This window comes from Carica papaya, chromosome 7 (genome assembly GCF_054855325.1).
Source record: "Carica papaya isolate Zhongbai chromosome 7, ASM5485532v1, whole genome shotgun sequence".
Taxonomy (NCBI): Eukaryota; Viridiplantae; Streptophyta; class Magnoliopsida; order Brassicales; family Caricaceae; genus Carica; species Carica papaya.
Genome location: NC_142315.1, coordinates 10,203,841 through 10,226,334, shown reverse-complemented (window position 1 = coordinate 10,226,334; position 22,494 = coordinate 10,203,841). Strand labels below are relative to the sequence as shown.

General features: G+C 33.6%; 1 protein-coding gene across 6 annotated transcripts; it reads left to right on the top strand.

Annotated features, from left to right (window-relative positions):
• The first annotated feature begins 987 nt into the window (after nucleotides 1-987).
• LOC110809268 (G protein alpha subunit 1) lies at nucleotides 988-22,263 on the top strand. Of its 6 annotated transcripts, none has more exons than XM_088206816.1 (15): nucleotides 988-1,383; nucleotides 2,069-2,119; nucleotides 2,604-2,777; nucleotides 2,946-3,018; nucleotides 18,273-18,310; nucleotides 18,405-18,494; nucleotides 18,633-18,710; nucleotides 18,860-18,967; nucleotides 19,125-19,226; nucleotides 20,103-20,158; nucleotides 20,767-20,901; nucleotides 21,063-21,156; nucleotides 21,268-21,351; nucleotides 21,433-21,512; nucleotides 21,600-22,263. In XM_088206816.1, exons 3-15 carry the CDS (start codon nucleotides 2,691-2,693, stop codon nucleotides 21,775-21,777), a joined length of 1,203 nt encoding a protein of 400 aa, XP_088062942.1. In that variant the 5' UTR covers nucleotides 988-1,383; nucleotides 2,069-2,119; nucleotides 2,604-2,690; the 3' UTR covers nucleotides 21,778-22,263. The 6 variants fall into 6 exon arrangements, with proteins under 6 accessions (XP_088062942.1, XP_088062939.1, XP_088062941.1 ...); XM_088206813.1 differs by having other exon boundaries at nucleotides 2,600-2,777; XM_088206815.1 differs by having other exon boundaries at nucleotides 2,069-2,134; nucleotides 2,600-2,777.
• Nucleotides 22,264-22,494: the final 231 nt, after the last annotated feature.

Below are 22,494 nucleotides of genomic sequence, written 5' to 3'. Positions count from 1 at the left end.
TTTGAGAGACATTATTAGCTCAAGATTGTTTTATCATTTCGGTACACAGCGGCTCTTAAAATCAAAATGCCTCACATATGAATAATTTTAATAGAGTAAATTAGAGTAAACTATCATTTGAAAAAATTTAGAATAAACTAAAATAAAAGAGAGTTTCTTGTAACTCTATAACCCATAAAAAAAAAAAATCCTTATTTGTTCATCAATTCAAATTAGGAATTGAAAATTTTTTGTTAATCTTTAAGAATTAAAATTTTTAAATATACAAACTCATATACAACAAAGCAATTTTCTAACTATAACTAAAATCTATCTTATAAATAAATCTTTTTATTTATTTATTTTAGTTTATCAAACCAAAAAAGAAAAGCTCAAACTTCATATAGTATCAATTAAAATTAATTATCAGAACAAAAAATCATAATACACTTATTGATATCTACTTTGACGTGGTATTTATTTTTGACTAGATAGTTTCTACATCTCATTTTCTATAAAAATTTGTACATACTTAAATTGGACTGTATGTTTATTGTGTGTTATTATTGGTGAGAATATATTATTTAATTAACCAGATTTATTTAAAAATTTATGAGATAAAATTTCTGAAATTTTATTTTATTTCACTTTAAAATCTCAACCTCACTTTTTTATTTTTTTATTTTTTTAATAGTAAGAAAGAAATATCCTAAATACATTGGAAGAGACATTTGACGGACAAAAGGAGAGAGAGAGAGAGAGAGAGAGAGAGCAATCCAGTCCACGGTTGAGAGTCTACGGTAGGGTATGAAAGACTCATAGGACTATATATATACATATACATACTTCCATTGCATTGCTGCATGTCTAAACAAATATAAAATTATTTTTTCTTTCTTAAAAAATAAATTTCCTGTAAGTGAGATTAACAATAATTAATAATTAATAATTAATAATAATAATATTATTATTATTATATTAATGCAGTCGAGGACAGACAGGAGGAGTGTGTACCTCTTTTTAGCTTTGACTGAAGAAAGAAGCCTCTAACCCCCCTCTTCCACCTTTCGGCGCTCTCTCTCTCTCTTTTTCTCCTCATTCTCTTCGTCGTCTTTGTCTCCGTCTTCTTCTTCTCCTTCTCTTTCTATTTGTTCTCCACGCATTGTCTTTTTTTTCTCTTTCTCTTTCCCTTTCCATCTCCATCTTTCTTTCTCTCTCTCTCTCTCTCTCTCTCTCCCCCTGAATTTATATATATATATATGCACTCCAATTATATATTTATATTAAACAACAGGAATTACAATAAACTGTTATTTCCACACTGAGCAACTATCCAGGAAACAGCTAAATCTGCCTCCAAATATATTCACTCCGTACCTCACTGGACACTTGGTTATTTATCAGGTAATTCGTATTAATCTTTTCTTTTTTCTCTTTCTATTTCCTAAATTTCCTTTTTCCAGATCTTTCTTTTCTTTTTAGTTTTTGTTTTTTTGCTTTAATTTTGTTGGGGGATCTTTGCGTTGCCCTTACGGTGGCAGATCAAGTCAATTTTCTCTATTTTTTGTCACTTTTTTTTTTTCTTTCTCCGGAGTTAGATATAGGCATTTCGTTTCTCATTTTAGATGTTTTTCAATCTTTTGTTTCAGTTTCTTCTTGCTACTTACTGGAAATTTGTTGCTCTGGTGGTAAATGTGCATGATTTTGCGACTAGATGTTTTTCTTTTTCTTATTCTTTCTTAAACGCTAAAGTGACGGATTGCGAGTTGAAGTTGCTTATGGATTTCTAATTATCATGAACTATAAATCTTCAATTCGTAAATTGTAGCCCGGTTCGATATTGTTCATCAAGAGTCATGTTCGTTGAGTATGTAATTTGCCACAGAAGGTGTCAACTGTGTTGCACTAGAAATAGGATGCATTACATAATATGCATAGGATGGTAATGTGGCTCTGGTTATTAATTTAGGGAGATGCATTTTGCACTCTTTTCATTTACAATAGCACTTGTTTTTTTCTTACTTGTAACGCATAACAGTTTTGTGTGGAAATCGTGGTCTAATTTACTGCCGATTAACTGTCTTTACAGACTGTGTCTTCATTGGCTGATGTCTTTCCAGTAAGCTTGGCTTTCCTTAAAGTAATGACCTTTCCAGTAAGCTTACCTTTTATGGCTTTTTATGTCCAACTTGTTTCTACCATATACCCTTTTTTGTCCACAATTGATGAATTGATAATTACGTATTTAACCCATCCATAACAGCAGATCTCATGAATATTCTATTCTATATAGGAGCATTGCTCTAAAATCGACAAAGTGCCATTAAAGATGAGTGCATTATTGTTAGAGCTTAACTGCTTTAAAGACAAAGGGGAAGACCTCATGGCTGCAGCTCTCGTATTGCACTTGTATTTTACTTGTTTGATTAGGTTTTTGATTCTTTGCATGTTTAACAATGGTTCTGTCATTTATCCTATGATTTATGGTTTCTCTTCAGCCATAACCTTGTAGAAGAATGAGAGTACTGAACCTGTTCATAACATTTGCAAGTACTCATTTAATTTGAAAGCACTAGCAGAAAAAAAAGTTTCTCATCTAGGTTTTTTACTGGGTTTGTAGACAGATCAACTAAGCCACATTATGAGCGGAAGTCAGAGAAGAAAGTCAAAGACTTCTACGATATTTCTGGAGCTTGATTTGGGCATCTTCTATGCTGTCTAGTGTTGTAGCAAATATGGGCTTACTCTGCAGCAGACATCATCACTATAATGACACAGATGCTGAAGAGAATGCACAGGTGAATCATGGTGGACGAAGTTTCTAGTTCTATGCTGCATATTTGAATGCTACAGGATATAATTTTCATGATTCTATGTTAAAATTTTTTTTTTTTGGTCTTATCTGTATTGCATCTTTTACTTGATATATAATGTATCAATCTAACGATCAATGCATGCATTTCCAGGCTGTAGAAATTGAAAGGCGAATTGAACAAGAAACAAAGGCTGAAAAGCATATTCAGAAACTTCTACTGCTTGGTACGTGCAACTCAGACTGTGATTCTTACTAACCTATTCAATACTTTATGATAGCCTGTTAACTTTCCAGTTAATGTTTGTAAACTTCTAAAGTCGTGCTTGGATGATTGGTGGTAGTATAGGTTATCATGCATGCTTTATTTTGCATTGTCTTCATAATTTAGGGGATAAGAAATTTTTTCTTACCTACGTGGGCCTCCCTCACTTTCACGACATACAAGTGAAATCTTCATAAAGTGCGGGTTTTTTGAAGTTTTGATCTATATTTTGTTTGCCATTCAAGTGAAGTCTTTCATGACATACAATTGAACTGAAACCTAAAAAATGAGTCCCTCAGTTATTTGTCAGCAGTTGTATACTTAAAGATATTTCCTGGTGACATGGTTGGAGAAATTTGATGGAAGTTTTAATTTTTGATTCTAATTTGTTAAAGAGAGGTAAGTTAGATTGAAGGGTATAAGGTAAATTACTCTTTCGTAATTAACTGTTTATTTCCTTTCCTATTCTAAAAACCTGTATACATATTAAACTATTATTAACATGGTATATGAGTTTTAGGTTAAGAAATTTTAAACTCTTTTACAAATTCTATTCGACATTCATTATCGAAATAAGAAGACCCCAGAGGGGCCAACCTTCATTACTAGCCACCACAGCCCGACCACCTCTACCACAAGCCAACATCATAGCTGGTCAACTCCATCAAGTCCAACCTTCATTGTCAGATCTAGTTTGACACAGCTGCCATGCACAGTTCTCTCGGTCGCCTTCATCATACTTGAGCTAACTAGACGAGTTGCACCACCAGACGCGACATTGCTCTTTGTCGAGTTGGGACCAGACGCGACTCGCAGATGCAGCACCATCTCTCCATCCTAGAAATAGTCTTGACACCATTCGTCGCGCAACTCTAGCTCGTAAGATGTGATACTGTTGGTAAGGATTTCATGCTAAGTAGAATATTATATTAGTTAGAGTTTAATACTATAATTATATCCTATAATTAAAGTTCAACTAGAATAAGGATAACTAGTTTATATATATATTTTAAATGTAAACAAAATATAAGTAATAAAAATTAAAAATTTATCTTCTCCAAAAAACTTCATGGTATTAGAGCTAAAGGAAGGCTATTTTAGGATTTTGAAAAAATGCTAAAATAAGCAAAATAGGCCAAAGTTGGTACTCAACTACTAAAGAAACCAAACCCAACATCACCTAGACGGAGTCACTGCTCAACGCCGACCAGAACAACCACAGTTTCTGTGCGTGTCCATCACACACGCTGCTGGCTTCATCCCATTCGGCCTGAAAAACGGTGGAATATCGCCATAAAAGCCCGATTGAGACAAATCTGGTTCCTTTCTGCACAAAATCCAGCTTGATCGCGATTATCCGACCTTTTTTTTCACACGGCTACGCACGTTTTGAAGATCTGCTGTTTTGTCCCTCTGCCGCTCCAATCTAGTCGATTTGTGTCTGGAGACGATTCGACTGATCCTCCTGCACACCACGCCACACTGCACCGGTGGCGCACTGAGTCGCGCTGCATTGATTGGACGGAGCCCCTCCTTTGTGCCAGTCCATTTTTTCGGTGCACGGGACATCTGGTGTGGCCATTTCACGCGCCAGACCACTCTGACCTTCGATGTTCGTGCCTGAGCAGAGCTGTCCACGTCTGAGTCGGTGCTAAGCCGAGCCGAGCTAGATCTGGTTTCGATTTTTTTGGTCATTTTTTTTGTTTTTTTGTTCATTTTTTGGCTTTTTGGTGCAGATAAGAGGTCCATTTTTTATTATTGAGTATTTTTTCTTTTTATTTTTAGCATTGTGAGATAACAGAAGCAAAAAAGGTGAGTGTTACTAGTTTTGATAATTTTTCATTACAAATCAATCCCGTAAAACTTGATGGAACCAATTATTTTACTTGGTCGAGATCTTATTTATTGTTATTCAAATCTAGAGGATTGTAGGGTCATATTACTAGTGAGATGAAGAAACCAGATGTTGATAGTTTACAATATAATAAATGAGACTCTGAGAGCTCATTGGTAATGTCATGTCTCATAAATTTTATGCAACCCCATATTGCCAGAATATATCTGTTGCTTCACACTGCTGAAAAAATATAGAATGCAATATCTCTTGCATATTCACAGATCGGTAATGACACCCAAATTTATGAACTCCGAAATAAAGTTCATGGCACAAAGTAAGGAGAGATGATTATTTCTCAATATTTTTCTGAACTGAATGGAATATGATAAAAATTAGATCACTATTAAGATTTTCAAGTAGAGTGTTCTGCAGATGCTATCAAATTTCAGAAATTGATAGAAAAACAACGAATTTATAATTTTTTAGTTGGTCTGAACACCGAAATAATCAAATACGGGTCCAAGTGCTTGGTAAGGATCCATTTCCTTCATTAGAACAAACTTATATTTATGTTCAGTAAGAAAAGAGTAGAAAAAATGTCATACTTCACATTGCACCAGTTGAGAAGGTTGGATTAGTTGCTTAGTCTGATCAATCCAGAGATATATGAAAGTGTGACTATTGTGGTAAGGCAAGACACATTAAAGAAACTTGTTGGAAGTTGTATGAAAGACCAATTAGAGGTCAGGGAGGAAAAGAAGGTGGAACCACAAGATCTCAAACAAATTTTGTTGAAATTAGGGAAATAATTGATTCACCATCCGTTAGAGCCTTTTCCACAGAGGAAATTCAAAATCTGAAGCGCCTTTTGAGTCAACTTAACTTTCCATCAACTGTTGGTACATCAAATATGGTAAAATCAGGTATTGTTCATCCTATTTCTATTCATGGTAACTGGATCATAGACTCTGGAGCAAATAGACATATGACAAACTCTTCTAAAAAATTCTTAATCTATTCTTCTTGTACTGAAGGGGATAATGTCCGTATAGCAGATGGTCATACACCCCTGTGTCAGGAACAAATTCCATTAATTGTATTCCTATTATTACATTGTTTTCAATTTTACATGTGCTTAGTTTTTCTGACAATCTTTTATCTATTAGTGCCATAACTAGAGATCTCAACTGTAAAATTAAATTTTTTCATAATCATTGCAACTTTCAGAATTTTCAAATCGGGAAGAGTATTGGCATTGGTAGATTGCAAGATGGCTTATATGTCTTGGATAAACATTTGAATTTAATTGGAAATCAAGTAACCATTAGGCATAAAGAAATCAATATGGAAATACTGCAATGACATCGACGATTGTGGCATTCTTCATTTTTTATTTTTAAAAAATTATATCCTAAATTATTTAAAAAAACTTTTATGGAATTTTTGTTTTGTGATGCATACAAACTTGCTAAATATAAGAACTCTTATCATTTAAGTAATAATAGAAGTACTGATCTTTTTATAACTATTCACTTTGATGTTTGGGGACTTACTTAGAATACCTCTTTTTCTGCCATTATATAGTTTGTTACTTTTATTAACTGTTGTATTAGATTAACATGGATTTATTTGTTAAAAATAAAAGGTGATGTATTTTCATGTTTTCAATTTTTTCATAAAATGATATGTTGACAGTTTGGTGCTAAAATTAAAATTTTGCGAACTGATAATGGTACAGAATCTATGGATAGTGTTTCCGTGCTTACTTGGAGTCAAATGAAATAATTCATCTGACAGATTGTGCTTACACCAATGAACAAAATGGGTTACTGAAAGAAAAAATAAGCACATATTAGAGATAGCTCGGTCACTAATGTTCATTATGAATCTACCAAAAAGTTATTGAAAAGATACAATTCTCTCAACTGTTTATCTTATCAATAGAATGCCTTTACGGGTCCTGAATTTTAAAAGTTCTATGAAGGTTTTGTAAGAAAAAAATTCCTACATTGTTCTCCCAAAAGTGTTTTGATGTGTGTGCTTTGTTCATGCTAGAAATGTGGGTAAGCTAAAACCTATAGCTCTTAAGTGTATATTTTTTAGATATTATTCTACCTAAAAAGGCTACAAGTGTTATCATCTATCATCTAGAAAATTCTTTGTGACTATGGATGTTACCTTTAGGGGAAAAGAGTTTTACTTCAACTCAAACCCAATACCTCTTGAAGGGGAGAGTGAAAAGGGGGAAGTGATACCTAATTGAGAAACAATTGAGAGTCATGTCCAGGGGGAGAATTCTATTGTAGAAAGTTTTAATCAAGAAGATAATGTTGGATGTTTAGATAAATCAGACTTGAAAAAGTATTCAAGGAGAGAGAAGTCTAAAAACGTCATCATGCAGTCTGTTACAGGTCAAGAATCTTCTCTGGTTTCAGAAGATACTGGTGAGTTATTTTTTTCTTGTGATTTATCAGATAAATATATTATTATTAGAAAGGGAACGAGAACTTGCACTAAGTACTCTATATCTAACTTTGTTTCCTATGACTCTCTGTCTCTCTTCTATAGAGTTTTTATCTTGTCTGTTTCTTCTGTGTCTATTCCATAGGATTGGAGAGAAGTTTTAGGAGATCTCAGGTGGAAGAAAGGCATGATTGAAGAAATGAGAGTATTGACAAAGAATGAAATATGAGAACTTGTTTCACCTCCACAAGGAAAAAAGATAGTTGGTTGCAAATGGGTGTTTACTGTAAAACACAAAGCAGACGGATCGATTGAAAAGTACAAAGGTATATTGGTGACTAAAGGATTTACTACAAAGGTATATTAGTGACTGAAGGATTTACTCAGATTTATGGAATTGACTATCAGGAGATATTTGCACCTGTTATAAAGATGAGCACAATTATGATACTTTTGTCTTGTGCAGCTAACCTTAATTGAGATATACAACAGTTTGGTGTAAAAAATGCATTCCTCCATAAAGACTTAGAAAAAGAGGTGTGCATAAAAATTCTATCTGAATTTGAAAATGAGAGGACGTAAAGAAAAGTTTCCCAATTAAAAAAGGACTTATATGGATTGAAGCAGTCTCTAAGAGTATGGTTTGAACGGTTTAGAAGAGTTATGATCTCTTTTGGATATCAATAAAGCAATGCGGATCATATCTTGTTTATCAAACATCGTGAGAGTAAGGTTACTCTTCTCATTGTTTATATAAATGATATTGTGATGACTGAAGATGATACAAAGAAGATGGTTCAGTTGAAGGAATTTCTTGTTCAAGAGTTTGAAATAAAAGATTTAGGAAAACTGCAATATTTTTCAGGGATTGAAGTTGTCAGATCCAATAAAGGAATCTTCATTTCTCAAATGAAGTATATCCTAAACTTACTAGAAGAGATTGGTATGATGGGTTGCAAGCCGGCAGAATCACCTATTGAGAGCAACCACAACTTGCAAGCAGGTAGTGGCACATCAGTTGATTTGGGAAGATAACAGAGACTAGTTAGAAAACTCATTTATCTCTCACATACCAGACCTAATATAGCATATGTAATTAGTCTTGTGAGTCAGTGCATATATGATCCTCGTGAGACTCACTTACATGCTGTCTTCTGCATATTACGATATTTGAAGTCTGCATCAGGAAAATGTCTGTTCTTATATAAGTATGGTCACCTTAAAATAGAAGCATTTAAAGATGCTGATTGGGCTGGGTCCCTAGATGATAAAAGATCAACTACAAGTTACCGCACACTTGTAGGAGGCAACTTAGTCATATGGAAAAGTAAGAAACAAAATGCGGTTGCTCGCTCCAGTGTTGGGCGGAATATAAAGCAATGGCCAAGAAGTATGTGAAGTACTATGGTTGCAAAAGCTAATGAGGGAGTTAAATTTGCTTTAAAATGAGAAATTATCCATGTTTTGTGACAATAAAGCAGTAATTAACATTGCTCATAATCCAGTTCAACATGACAGGACAAAACACATTGATATTGATCGACACTTCATAAAAGAGAAGGTGGTTGGTGACTCTCTATGTTTATATTATGTATCTTCTGGCAACCAGATAGTTGATATTTTCATTAAAGGACTATGCAACAAATCTCTTCAGAACTTGATTTGCAAGTTGGGCATGTGTGATGTCTTTGCACCAACTTGAGAGGGAGTGTTGATAAGGATTTTGAAGATTTTAGGGAAGGAAGATGAAGATTTTCGAGAGAAGAATTCCTTCTCTAATTTTTCTTGTATTACATAATAAGGAGGGTGACATTATATAGGCATCTAACACTTGAAAAAAAAAAAATCTTAATAGAATGAAGAAAAAAGGAATATTGTGGTAGCAGGCATCCCACCTGTCCACAACAAATTCACACAAAATTACTAAACTACCCTTTCATGATTTTCTACACTCCCCCTCAATTTAAGTTACATAGATATTGAGTAATCGTAAATTGGATACAATATTATTAAGTGCCCTTTTAGTACTGCCTTTGTGAGTATATTTGTAGTTTGTTGATTGGTTGGAACATATAGTAGTGTTATGGCCTGATCTTCAATTTTCTCTCTGATGAAGTGTCAATCAATCTTAACATGTTTAGTTCTATCATGATACACAAGATTTTTTGCGATGCAAATGGTTGATTGATTATCACAGTAGAGTTTCATATGGGTAGGAACTGAGAATCTTAATTCAAGTAGTGTCTTTTTCAGCTGCACTCCTTTACATATCCTATGAGCAAGTGATTGTAATTCAGTTTCAAGACTACTTCTTGACACAACAGATTATTTCTTGTTACGCCAAATCACTAGGTTGCCCCACACATATGTACAATAACCAGATGTGGATCTCTTATTAGTTACTGATCTTGCCCAGTCTGCATCAGTAAAGATTTCAATGTCCCTGTTCATTGTTTATTGAAAGAATAATCCCTGTCCTGTTATCATTTTTAGGTATCTCATAATCTGGTATACCGCATTCATGCGTTATTCAGTAGGTTGAGACATGAATTGACTCACAGTACTCATTTCAAAACTGATGTCAGGTCTTGCATGAGTTAAGTAGATAAGCTTGCCTGCAAGTCTCTGATACCTTTCTCTATCAGCAGGTTTACGATTAATTTTGAGACCTAGCTTAACATTTGACTCCATAGGTGTTTTTGCGTGTTTACAACCAAGCATACATGTTTTTTTCAGGAGATCCACGACATATTTCTGTTGTGATACAGAGATTCCTTTCTTAGACCGAACTATTTTCATTCCAAAAAAATACTTAAGTATCCTAAGATCTTTGATTTCAAACTCTTTGGTTAGAAAGCTTTTGAGTCTCTGAATTTCTTCAACATGATCACCAGTCGAGATAATATTATCAACATACACAATTAGAACAACTCTCTCTGCCTGTGACATTGTGTTTGACAAATAATGTGTGATCGAACTGACATTGTTCATATTCCATATATTTCATTGCCCTGGTGAATCTATCAAAGCATGCCCTCGGGGATTGCTTAAGACCATAAAGTGCTTTTTTTAGTTTACATACTTTTTGTCGTTCATTTCAAGTCCTAGTGGAACTTCCATATACACCTCTTCTTCTAGATCGTCTTTGAGAAAAGCATTATTCACATCAAGTTGATAAAGAGGCCAATCAAGATTTGAGGTTAATGAGAATAGTACCCAGATAATATTATGCTTTGCAACTTGAGCAAATGTCTCTTGATAATCAATCCCATATGACTGAGTAAAACTTTTAGCAACAAAGCGGATTTTTTGCCGATTCACACTTACCATCTAAATTATACTCTGTAGTGAAGATCCATTTGCATTCTACTGGAGTTTTTCCTGAAGGCAGTTCAGTTAACTCCCATGTCCCATTCTTCTCAAGTGCTTTGATTTTCTCTTGTATTGCAGTTTTCTGTTCTGGAAACTTGAGTGCTTCATGAACTGTTTTTGGTTCCATGGTGTTGCTGTTTAGTTTACCAACAAGTGCATGATATGTTGAAGATAGTTTACCATATGAGACATAATCCTGTATGGGATCCATGATGCAAGAATGTAACATCTTTTCGTAAAGTAATAGGTAACTCAGTATCAATATCAGTTGATGAGTCAGAGATTTCATTACTTGTTGTATTCTGAATGCCTGGTTCAGGAGTTGATTTATGACAATGCGTAGTTGGTTCAGATACTTTACCATATTGAGTCTTATTCCTCCTAGTGTAGATACGTAATTCACTATTTGCAGGTAATGGATTATTAATTTTTGTGAGAAGTTCATACTCTTTTATAGTTTCAGGGATCGGTTCAGTTATTGGAGAAGGTATATTTGTCAAAGAGATATGTGGAGGAGGTGTGTTTACATTCCATAATTGATATTTCTGAGTGAAGTTCTCCCCCTGAATATCAAGAGTGAGATAAAATGGTTAGTTTTCAAAAAATGTTACATCCATAGTGTTGTAAAACTGACGGGTACCTGGGAAAAAAATATTTGTATTTTTTCTGATTTGATGAGTATCCAACAAATACACATTTGAGGGTACTTGGGTCTAGTTTCCCTCTGAGATGAGCATGGATGTGAACATAAGCAGAGTAGTCAATGTCTTTAAACAGGACTGTGTTTAGAACGTGAGATTTAGGGAAGACTTGAAGGAGAGTTTCGTAGTGTGTTTTAAGTTTGAGTATATGGGAAGACATCCTTTTGATCAAGTAAATGGTGGTGAGCCTAGACTCTCCCTAAAGATATTTGAGAACATGTGTAGTAAAAATAAGTGATCGAGCAACTTTAAGGATATATCAATTTTTTCTTTCGACTATACAATTTTGCTATGGGGTGTAAACACATGAACTTTGGTGGATAATGCCTTAATCAATAAAGAATTTTCCCAGGGTGGATTCAAAATATTCGCATGCATTGTCTGATTTCAACACTTGTATTGTGGTGTGAAATTGGTTTTGAATCATAGTGTTGAATTTGTAGAATATTTAGTCCACTTCAGATTTTTCTTTCATAAGGAAGACTCAGGTAATTATAGTGTGATTATCAATGAAGGATACAAACTATTTTGTACCAGTAATGTTATTTACCCGTGATGGTCCTCATACATCAATATGGATTAATGCAAAAGGTTTTGAGGGCTTATATGCCAACTTTGGAAAAGAATTTCGAATATGTTTAGAGAATTGACATAATTCATACTGAAATGAAAGTAGACTTTTATTTCTTAAGAAAGCAGGAAACAGTTATTTCAAATACAAAAAGTTTGGGTGTCCTAATCGGTAATGACATAACATGATAGAATGGTCATCTTTTGAACATCCTACAGAAACTGAATTAACACATACTGCATTTGAAGTTTGTCCATTTGAAGGAGATGTTTCAACTAGTAGAAGGTATAATCCTGACTATAACCTAGTACTGCCAATCGTCTTCCCCGAAGCCAAATCCTGAAATACACAAAAATCAATGTCAAATTTAACAACACAGTTCAGGTCTTTAGATAGTTTACTCACAGATAACAGATTGCAATCCAAATTGGGTACATAGAGAACTGAATGTAGTGTCAAATATGGTGATATATTAGTTGAGTCAATTCCTACCACCCTAGAACTTGTTCCATCAGCAATTTTTATAGCAAATACCTCCTTACACTCACTATATCATTGAAGCAGTGAACAATCTCTTGTCATATGATCAGATGTCCTTGAATCCATAATCCACATTTGTCTTTTTGTGGAACAGGTAGATAAACTAAGTAGGGAATTACCTTTTTGTGCAATTGAAGCATTACCAAGAAGACCCTTTTGTGAAAACATCTTTAGGAGTGCCTCCATCTGTTCTGGATTGAAGGGAGCACTATTGGGTTGAGTGTTTGATGTATCATCCGAGGTTGCTAGATTTCCGTGATGAATTTCTGGTCTGATGGGCTTCTTCTCTCCCGATTTTCCATGAAGCTTCCAGCATTTCTCATGAAGATAGTCTGGTTTTTTGCAGAATTCACACCATGGCCATCCTCTATTTCCTTGAAAATCAGTGACCCGGGTAGTGAGTGCCGCGTTTTCACTCAGTTGAGCGAGCTGGGTTTCTCCCATCGTCACCTTTTTCCAGCTCTCCTTGCGGCGGACATCAGAAAAAACTTATTGAATACTTAGCAAGGGCTTTGTGCCTGACACTCGTCCTCTTACGTCATCTAGAGTTTTGTTCAGCCTCATTAGAAACTTGAATATCCTCTTCTATTTAACAATCGTTTTGAACTTCTTTGCATCTTCCGAACAGCTCCATTTGTGTTCTTCGAAGATATCAAGCTGCTGCCAATTACGAGTGAGATAATTATAATACTGGGTAACAGACATCTCACCTTGTCGCAGCTCATGGAGGGCGGATTCAATCTCAAAGATGACCAACATGTTATCCCGACTGGAGTAGAACTCTCGGGCAGCTTTCCAAACTTCATGCATAGTCTCGTAGAGTAAGAAGTTCTCTCCAATCTCGGGAATCATGGAGTTTACTAGCTACGACATAACCATGCTATTTTCAATCTTCCAAGCTTGCGCATTTTGGTCGTGTGCTGGTGGCGGCGTGATTTCGCTAGTCAAGTATCACATCCTTTCCCTCGGATGAACAACAACACTGATGAAGACCATTGCAGATAGTTGTTGCCATTGAGTTTGTGGCCGGTGATGAATGATGAATGATGAAGACTATTCCACCAGTTCGGTGTTGATGGGTGTAGGTAGATAAGCACTCGAGAGTACTTCGGTGGAGAGTAATTTTGCTCATCCGCGACCATCTGAGGATTTGGCTTAGTCGGATTGAAGCTTCTGGATCAGAGAGGCTCTGATATCATGAAGATTTTAGGGAAGGAAGATGAAGATTTTCGAGAGGAGAAGAATTCCTTCTCTAATTTTCCTTGCATTACAGAATAAGGAGGGTGCCATTATATAGGTACCTGGCACCCGAAAAAAAAATCCTTACAGAATGAAGAAAAAAAAGAATATTGTGATAGTGGACATCCCCATCTGTCTACAACAAATTCACACAAAATTACTAAACTACCATTTCATGATTTTCTACAGATTTCATGCAAAGTAGAATAGTATATTAGTTAGAGTTCTAATAATATAATTATATCGTATAATTAGAGTTTAACTAGAATAAGGATAACTAGTTTATATATATAGTCTAAATGTAAACAAAATATAAGTAATAAAAATTAGAAATTTATTTTCTCCAAAGAACTTCAGATACCATCTGTCACGAAATTCAGACACAAACGCAAACAGAGACACCGGACACAATTGCGCAATCCTAACTTGCCATGGTCTATCGCAACCCTCTGTGCACAGACACGTGTGCAACCACTGATTCATTTGCCACACCCCTATGCTCGTGCCTTTTGTCTAGATCCAAGCCCAACCGAGTCAAGTAAAATGGTAAGGTTCAAGGCAGTAGGAATTGTTGAGTTGACGTAGTGACTTAGCGCATAATTGATATTTTCTTTAGTATTTTCTTTACGTAGTCATGTGTTCTTAGTAAAATTTTTCTGATAATTTTTTCATTAATTATCATTCAATTCGTAGAAGATGTCAGAACTAACATCTCAAGTTATTGGATCAACTCTCAATATGACAATTTTAAATTTTAATAAATTCAAAGTGGAGATTGAAAGATTAAGAACTTGACTTGAGTTCTTGAAGAAACAAATAGGTACCTATTAATTTGCACAATCAAATATAATTTTTATCTCACATGGATTAAATGCCTTAAATAAATTTTTAAATTTTTTTTTGAATTATAGACTTAAAAGTAACAAATTATATGACTAATACTTCTAAATATTTTCATATATATGTTCCATGATTAAGTAATAAAAAGTATGTCGTTGCATATAGTTTTCTCAATACTATTGCAAACAAAGGTGATATTAAAGATTAGTCATATTTTTGTCCTAAAAAATATATTATATGTTTCTAAATTTTGTATTGATATTGTGTTGGTCAATAACTTATCGTCTGACTAAAACTGTAAAGTGATATTTAACTCTTCTTACTATGATTTTCAAGACCAAATTCGGGAAAGAAAATTTGACATGGTGAATCAGAAACGGATTCTACTACTTGGATGTACCTGGATGATCCTTCTTTGCTATTACTACCAATTTTACACACAAGATTTGACTTTATAAAAAACTTAAGCTTCCATTGTTTTTCATTTTAAAGGTTATGTTTCCCTCATTATTTAAAAATTTGGAATAGAGAAATTTATATTACGATATCTGTGAGTTTGTAAAATATAAACGTATAACATTTCTCATTAGTAATAAATGAAGTTCAATTCCATTTTCATTAATTCGTAATAATATTTGAAAACCAACTTACATATATAATATTTCTAAAATTCGATGGTTTATTTCATTTGTTAATGATTGCATTGGTCACATGACTGTTTTTATTCAAAGTTAAATTTGATGTTAGTCATATTATATACAATTCTGCAAGATGATAAAAATTCAATTTGGAACATCCATAGAAAAATTTTGTACCTATAATGTTAATGATTTTTTCAATTTCACACTTTCGTATTTCACCCATCAAGAATGGATTCTTCATGAATCGTTCTACATTCATTCAACAAAATGAATTAGCAGAATGCAATAATAGTCATCTTATAATCACCACAAGAGCTTTTCTTCTCAAAATTAACGTTCCAAAATAATATTAAGATGAAGTTGTCCTTATTACCCACCTACATTATTAATCGTCTGACTAAAAATATTCTTGACTTCAAAAGTACTCTTAAAACATTTCGACAATTTTACCCAACAGTAAGTATCACAAACCATATGATCCTTGGATATTTAGGTGTGTTACTTTTGTTTATATTAATTTCCACCAAAGAGGAAAACTTGATCTCGGATCTAGAAATTTGTATTTGTATGGTACTCCTCCTTTTAAAATGTGTACAAATGTTACAATCCGTCAATCCAAAAATTTTATATCTGCTGATATTATAATTGTTGAATAAAAATCCTACTTTACTCAACCATATCATCAGGAGAGCCTATGTTGGAAGATAATAATACAAAACTCCTAATGGATTTTAACGTACTATCGTGCCACACACCTCAAGATGATTATCACGAAAGAACTTTTAAAACCCACAAAAAAACTCACCACCACTATGAAACCTTCAAAATCCATCATCTCAAGAGACCAGTACCAAATTCTGATTTTCTTAGGTATATAGAAGGAGAAAGATGCTGAGCATTGGAACAAAGTCGGTCCAAGAATCCAACTTTGTTCCTGGAACTAAGATAAGGTCTTGAAAAACCTATACAATCCTTTAATAATGGTATATCTATTGCACTTTGTGAGAGGTGTAAAGGAATGCACTAAACACTATCTATATTTTCACAATTTGTCATTTGATAAGTGTTCATCAAAGTATAGAAATTTTGTCACAAGTTTAAATAATGGTATATTCTTAATTTGGTATATGAGGTATTGTCCTGTGAAAAATTGAAAAATATCATAATTATAAAAATGCAGATACTTAAAAAGAACCAGACTTGAAAAATAGTAGATATATCCAAAAGTAATAAATTAGTGGAATGTCAATGAGTTTTTTCAATAAAATATAAAGAGAATGAGACAATCGAGAGATATAAAGCGAGACTTATGGTAAAAAACTATAGACACATGAGACAGATTACCAGGAGATATTCACCCCAGTAGCCAAGATGAACACTCTTCGAATTTTATTGTCATTAGTTGTTTGCTTTGACTGACGATTACAACAATTTGATGTGAAAAATGTCATGTTGCATGAAAAATTATAAGAAGGAATTTATATGGATATCCCAACAATTTTTGACCGTTCTATTAAAAGACACTGACAAGTTAGCATGCAAACTAACTAGCAATCCAATTGGTTCTAATAATAGAACAAGATATACCAGTAAATAAAGAAATATATTAGAGATTAATTGCAAGATTGATTTATCTATCTCATATGAGAATAGACATTGTCTATGTAGTAAATGTTATAGGCTAATTGGTGCACAATTTGAGAAAAGTGTATCTCGAAGTAGCCTAAAAAATACTTTAATACCTAAAAAGGTCATCAGAGAAAGGAATGTTCAGAAAGAATGATAAATTGCTCCTAAAAACATATATTGATGCATATTATAGAGGATCAGTGGTAAATAGAAGATCTACTATAAGATATTGTATTTTCCCTTAGACATTAGTCACCTAGAGAAGTAAGAAACAAATTATAGTTGGGAGATCAAATATAGAGTCAGAATTCTAAGTACTAGCACAATGGGTATGTAAAGTGTAATGGATAAAAAAAAATTTTGGAAGATACAAATTATAGTTGGGAGATCAAATGTAGAATAAGAATTCTAAGTAATAGCTCAAGGGGTATGTAAAGTGTAATGGATAAAAAAGAATTTTGGAAGATATTTGAATCAAGTGGGAAAAGACTATGCGTCTATACTGTGACAAGAAGTTGGTTATAAGCATTACTCACAATTCAGTGCAACATGGTTGGACCGAATGTATTGAGATCGACAAATATTTTATCAATGAAAAACTTGAAAGTAGCCTAATTTGTATTCTATATATATCCACTAATTCTTAATTGACAGATTTGTTAACTAAAAACATAAGCAATTCAAAATTTCAAATTCTTATTGACAAGTTGGGAATGAATAACATCTATTCTCCAGCTTGATGGAGAGTGTTAAAAAGAGCGTAAACTAATTATTTATTTTCTTTTTCATCCTAGAAAATTTGTATATATAAGGTTTTAATAGTCAATAAAGATACACATCAAATCATTCTTACATGATTAAATGTTTCCTTACCTTCACTAGCTTGTGGTGAAGATGTGATTTCTAAAAGTAGCTTAGAGGTGCTACACGCCTATTGTGTAAATCTCTGTCATCTTATTGCCTCTTATGGCCAAATTTTTCTGTCATTTTCTCCTTAACGATTATACTTTTAATATTCTGCTTTCTACACATAGAGAAACTAATAAATTATTCTTCCTCTGTCTCTTCAATTTACGTAACTTAAAATGCTTATAGATCTAAAAGAGTATTAGGGCTAGTATTTTTCTTCCTTTCTTCCATTTCAGTGCAAGGCCTTGGTCAAATTTTTACTTGTCATTTCTCTTTAAAGACATTTATATTTATAATATTCTGCTTTCATCTACACATAGACAGACTAATAAATTATTCTTCCTGTCTTTTCAATTTTCTTCCTTTCTTCTCTTCATTTTGGTGCGAGCAAAATTTCTTAAGTTGTTACTTTTTTTTCTTTTTGTCCTGCTGGGTTGTTTTATTAACAATGTTATCAATCTTTTTGTTGCTAAGGTGCTGGAGAATCTGGGAAATCCACCATTTTTAAGCAGGCAAGACTGACATATAGTACACTTCCTCTGTCATAGTGTGCTCTCGATTACTCTGTTTCAATATGTATACATTTTCGTGATGGATTTTTTACAGATAAAACTTCTGTTTCAAACTGGCTTTGATGAGGCTGAGCTCAGGAGCTATATCCCAGTCATCCATGCCAATGTTTATCAGACTCTAAAAGTATGCAATACTTGGAAAGGGTGTGTTGGTTATTTCCCTTTTTGCATAATACAAAGAGTATCTGTTGCTAGTTCTTTTGTGAAATGTACAAAAGTCCTGTGATCCGTGGATTTAAAGTATTCAATACTTTTGTAACAGATATTGCATGATGGCTCAAAGGAGTTTGCTCAGAATGAAACAGATTCTTCGAAATATGAAATATCCAGTGAAAATAAGGTTTGAGACCATTATATCATTGTCTGCTGCTCTGATGTTTGAAGTCCTAAAACATCTTGCAAACCAAATTGGTTTTCTTTTGATGTCTTTCTTGTTTGTTTTCATAATTGAAATGTTATGAACTGAATGAAATTTCTTCTCTGCCTCAGGAAATTGGGGAGAAACTATCAGAAATTGGTAGCAGGTTAGATTATCCTAGTCTCACAAAAGAGCTTGCTCAGGAGATAGAAACTTTGTGGAAAGATGCTGCTATTCAGGTAATATATTGGCATATGCTGGTTCCTTGATAATAAGTCTCAGTTGTCTTGATTCATTGGTTCATTGCTTTCCTTTTAACTCATTTTGGCTAGTAGTTTTTTAAGAGAATATCTACGACAAATGAAATGGTTCAGTGTTTATTTCATTCATGTGTAGGAAACTTACGCTCGTGGTAATGAACTTCAAGTTCCAGATTGTGCTCATTATTTTATGGAAAATTTGCAGAGACTGTCAGATGCAAATTATATTCCGACAAAGGTATCTAGAATTCAAAGTTGCTCTTTCTTCTTTTTTTTTCCTTGAGAATTGTATGTTCCAACATAAAATTTGTTCAGTTTTTTATTAGAATATGGATGTCCGGGATTGAGGGGTTGGTACTTTCATGAACACCTTAGTGTCAGCTAAAATAAGCATGTCCAAAAAGTTTCGAGTTGATATATCTTTGCGCTGTTCCACTTTGTCTACATTATTCTAGACTCCTCACAGAATTTGTTTATGCTTCATCTTGTTGAGTATAAGATAGTTGGACTTTACAAAAGTTAAATAAGGAAAAGAACAGTTGGTCACTTCAGTGCTTGCTTTTGGATCCCTGGTATTGAAGGATTATCTAGAAGCTTTCTCTGTAACAACTTACCTCTCTTTAATGTCCTACTTTAAAGGTTGGTTTTTCTCTAAAACTTGGATTAGTTACTAATATGTTATAAGCTCTACATGGTATTTGCAAATCCTCAATATGACTTATCCTAATCTATATAACTGGTAATCTACTTGTTTTTATGGAGTGATGTAGCATTACATAGGAGTGGCTGTAATTCTATACTGAAAACTATTGTGAGCTTTTTGTGTGTCTTCAAAGCATTCATTTTTTTCCTTGGTTTGCCTTGAATGTGATACTTATTTTTTGTAGCTTTGGCAATTTTCAATGGTAATTGACATTTTAGCACACGGAATATCATAATACTAAATTTTCAAGAAAACTATTTGGTATCAACAGCCTCTCAGATTTATGCAGGATAGGATATCGTAAACTCTAATTTCATTTGAGGCTCTTTATATGACTAGTACAAAAATTAGCTACTTTATTTCATAAAAATAGTAACTCCATCAGCTTCATGGTGTATTTGGATATTTCAGGAGGATGTTCTCTATGCAAGAGTTCGTACAACTGGTGTCGTAGAAATCCAGTTCAGGTGAATTATCTGTTTCAAGTTTTATAGTAATCATGGAAAGTGCAAATAAACCCTTCCAAATACATCCAAATAATCCATTAAAAAATTAAAATGAAAGATAATATATAAAAGGATGGGATGAGTGCCATCTTCCAAGCAAAGAAAAAATACCTTGACAAACTTAGTGCCTCCTGAAGTAATGTGACTATCCTATCCTCCTCATGTGTCTAACTAGCTGTTTGATGTATTTATCAACTTTACCCATTTGAGTTGTGCTTATCTTGCTGATTTTCTCTTCTCCTGCCTTCAGTGTTTCCAGCACTGTAGCCTGCTAACTTTCACCCAAAAGCTGTAATAGACAATTGTATTGGCAATAGCAACATATTTCTTATTGACCTACTGGTTTTCTATCCAGCCATCTCATCTTTCTTTTTTCTGGCTATGAAAATTCACATGATAACTTCATATTTACTGCATGAATATTCTGTGGTATTTTATGAGATAATATATTTATCTTAAGCTTGAACTTGCATGGTTAATTTGGAGTTCAACCTAAACTAGAGTGGGACATGCCCATTAATGTGCTCTTTAGTTTGATCAATGACTCATAAATTGGTTATGATTAGCAGCCCTGTTGGCGAGAATAAAAAAAGTGGTGAGGTCTACAGACTCTTTGATGTTGGAGGCCAGAGAAATGAAAGGAGGAAATGGATCCATCTGTTTGAAGGTGTAACAGCTGTAATTTTTTGCGCTGCTATTAGCGAGTAAGATCACCTGCTTTCTTTCACTTGTTATTAGTTTGTCTGCATGCCACACTTGTGATAAATTGAACCTTGCTTTGGACTTTCTGTGGACTCTACTTACCTACAGTCTAACATAATATGACACTATAAGACTCTTATCTTACAGTGTGTTGGTGTGTCAGGTATGATCAAATAATCTTTGAGGATGAACATAAGAACCGAATGATGGAGACAAAGGAACTCTTTGACTGGGTCCTGAAGCAGCCATGTTTTGAGGTTTACCTTCATTCTCACTGCTGCTGTTTATATGTTTCTAATCGTGTATTTCTTATCGGTATGCTTGTAGAATCTCATCATTTTCTTATTGTCAGTTTTTTTTTTCTTAAGCTTGCTCTGGTATATTTTCTGCAGAAGACATCCTTCATGCTGTTTCTTAACAAGTTTGATATCTTTGAAAAGAAGGTTCTAAAAGTAAGAGCCAAACGTCTGCTTCATATATTTGGTAGTGGAACATTATTATTGGTTAGGTTTTTGAATGTGCGCATTCTGTAGGTGCCACTAAGTGTATGTGACTGGTTCAAAGATTACCAGCCAGTTTCAACAGGAAAACAGGAGATTGAGCATGCATATGAGTAAGCATTTACAAGTAGTGTATTTTCTCCTTTTGGAAAGAGGAAAATACCCAATTAAATTAATTTTCATACGCACTTGATATACAGATTTGTGAAGAAGAAATTTGAGGAGTTGTATTTTCAAAGCACCACCCCAGATCGAGTAGACAGGGTGTTCAAGATATATCGAACCACAGCCCTTGATCAGAAGCTCGTAAAAAAGACTTTCAAGCTCGTAGATGAAACTTTGAGGCGGAGAAACCTTTTCGAGGCTGGCTTATTATGATGAGGAGAGAAAAATGGTTTCTTTCCAAGAATGTTGATAGTTGGAAAACTTAAAACTTATGGTGAGATTTTGGGAGTTACAAGAGTTGGACGGAATCAGCCCATGAATATCACATTTTCTCAGCCTTAAAAAAGTTTTGGAATTTGAATTTCTTTATCACACGATTAAGAGAGAAGAACTTTCACGCATTATTTTAGGGACTGGTGTTTTGTAGTATTTATTTTGTTATTTTTTTCTTTTATCTTTTTTTTTTTCTAAATTTGGAGACTGAAAGGAAGAACATATTCTTTCAATTATGATACAAAGTCAATGCTGTAACTATATCTGTGGGAGAATCAGAGTTGTATCGGCTTACGGGTCCAATCTGGAGAACCCAACCGGTCAAATTTAACTCCTGGATAGCATCAGTATAATCTAATGCTGTATATTACAATAAAATAAAATGCTTGAATAGAACGAGTACAAGTACAAATACTTTCCTTTTTACTGCAGTGACCATGAATTTTCAGTTCTACTTATGATGTACAATTTATATAACATTATTTAATTAACCACTCATGAACTTATGAAATTGAGTTATACTTGATGATTAATCTGGTTAAGGTGCATAAAAGTAATCATAATTTTTAGTGTTCATTTTATGTAAGTTAATTATGGTAGAAATAAGCTAAAAAGTTTGCAAACTACTGTTATTTATAGATTTTTTTCTCAAACACG

Bases quoted from the DNA above. Each gene is read 5' to 3' on its own strand.
- LOC110809268 (XM_088206817.1), top strand. From the start codon at position 2,691: ATGCTGTCTAGTGTTGTAGCAAATATGGGCTTACTCTGCAGCAGACAT. The intron at 3,019-18,272 runs GTACGTGCAACT...TTTGTTGCTAAG, and splicing joins TCAGAAACTTCTACTGCTTG to GTGCTGGAGAATCTGGGAAA. The intron at 21,157-21,267 runs GTTTACCTTCAT...TTTTTTCTTAAG, and splicing joins TGAAGCAGCCATGTTTTGAG to CTTGCTCTGGTATATTTTCT.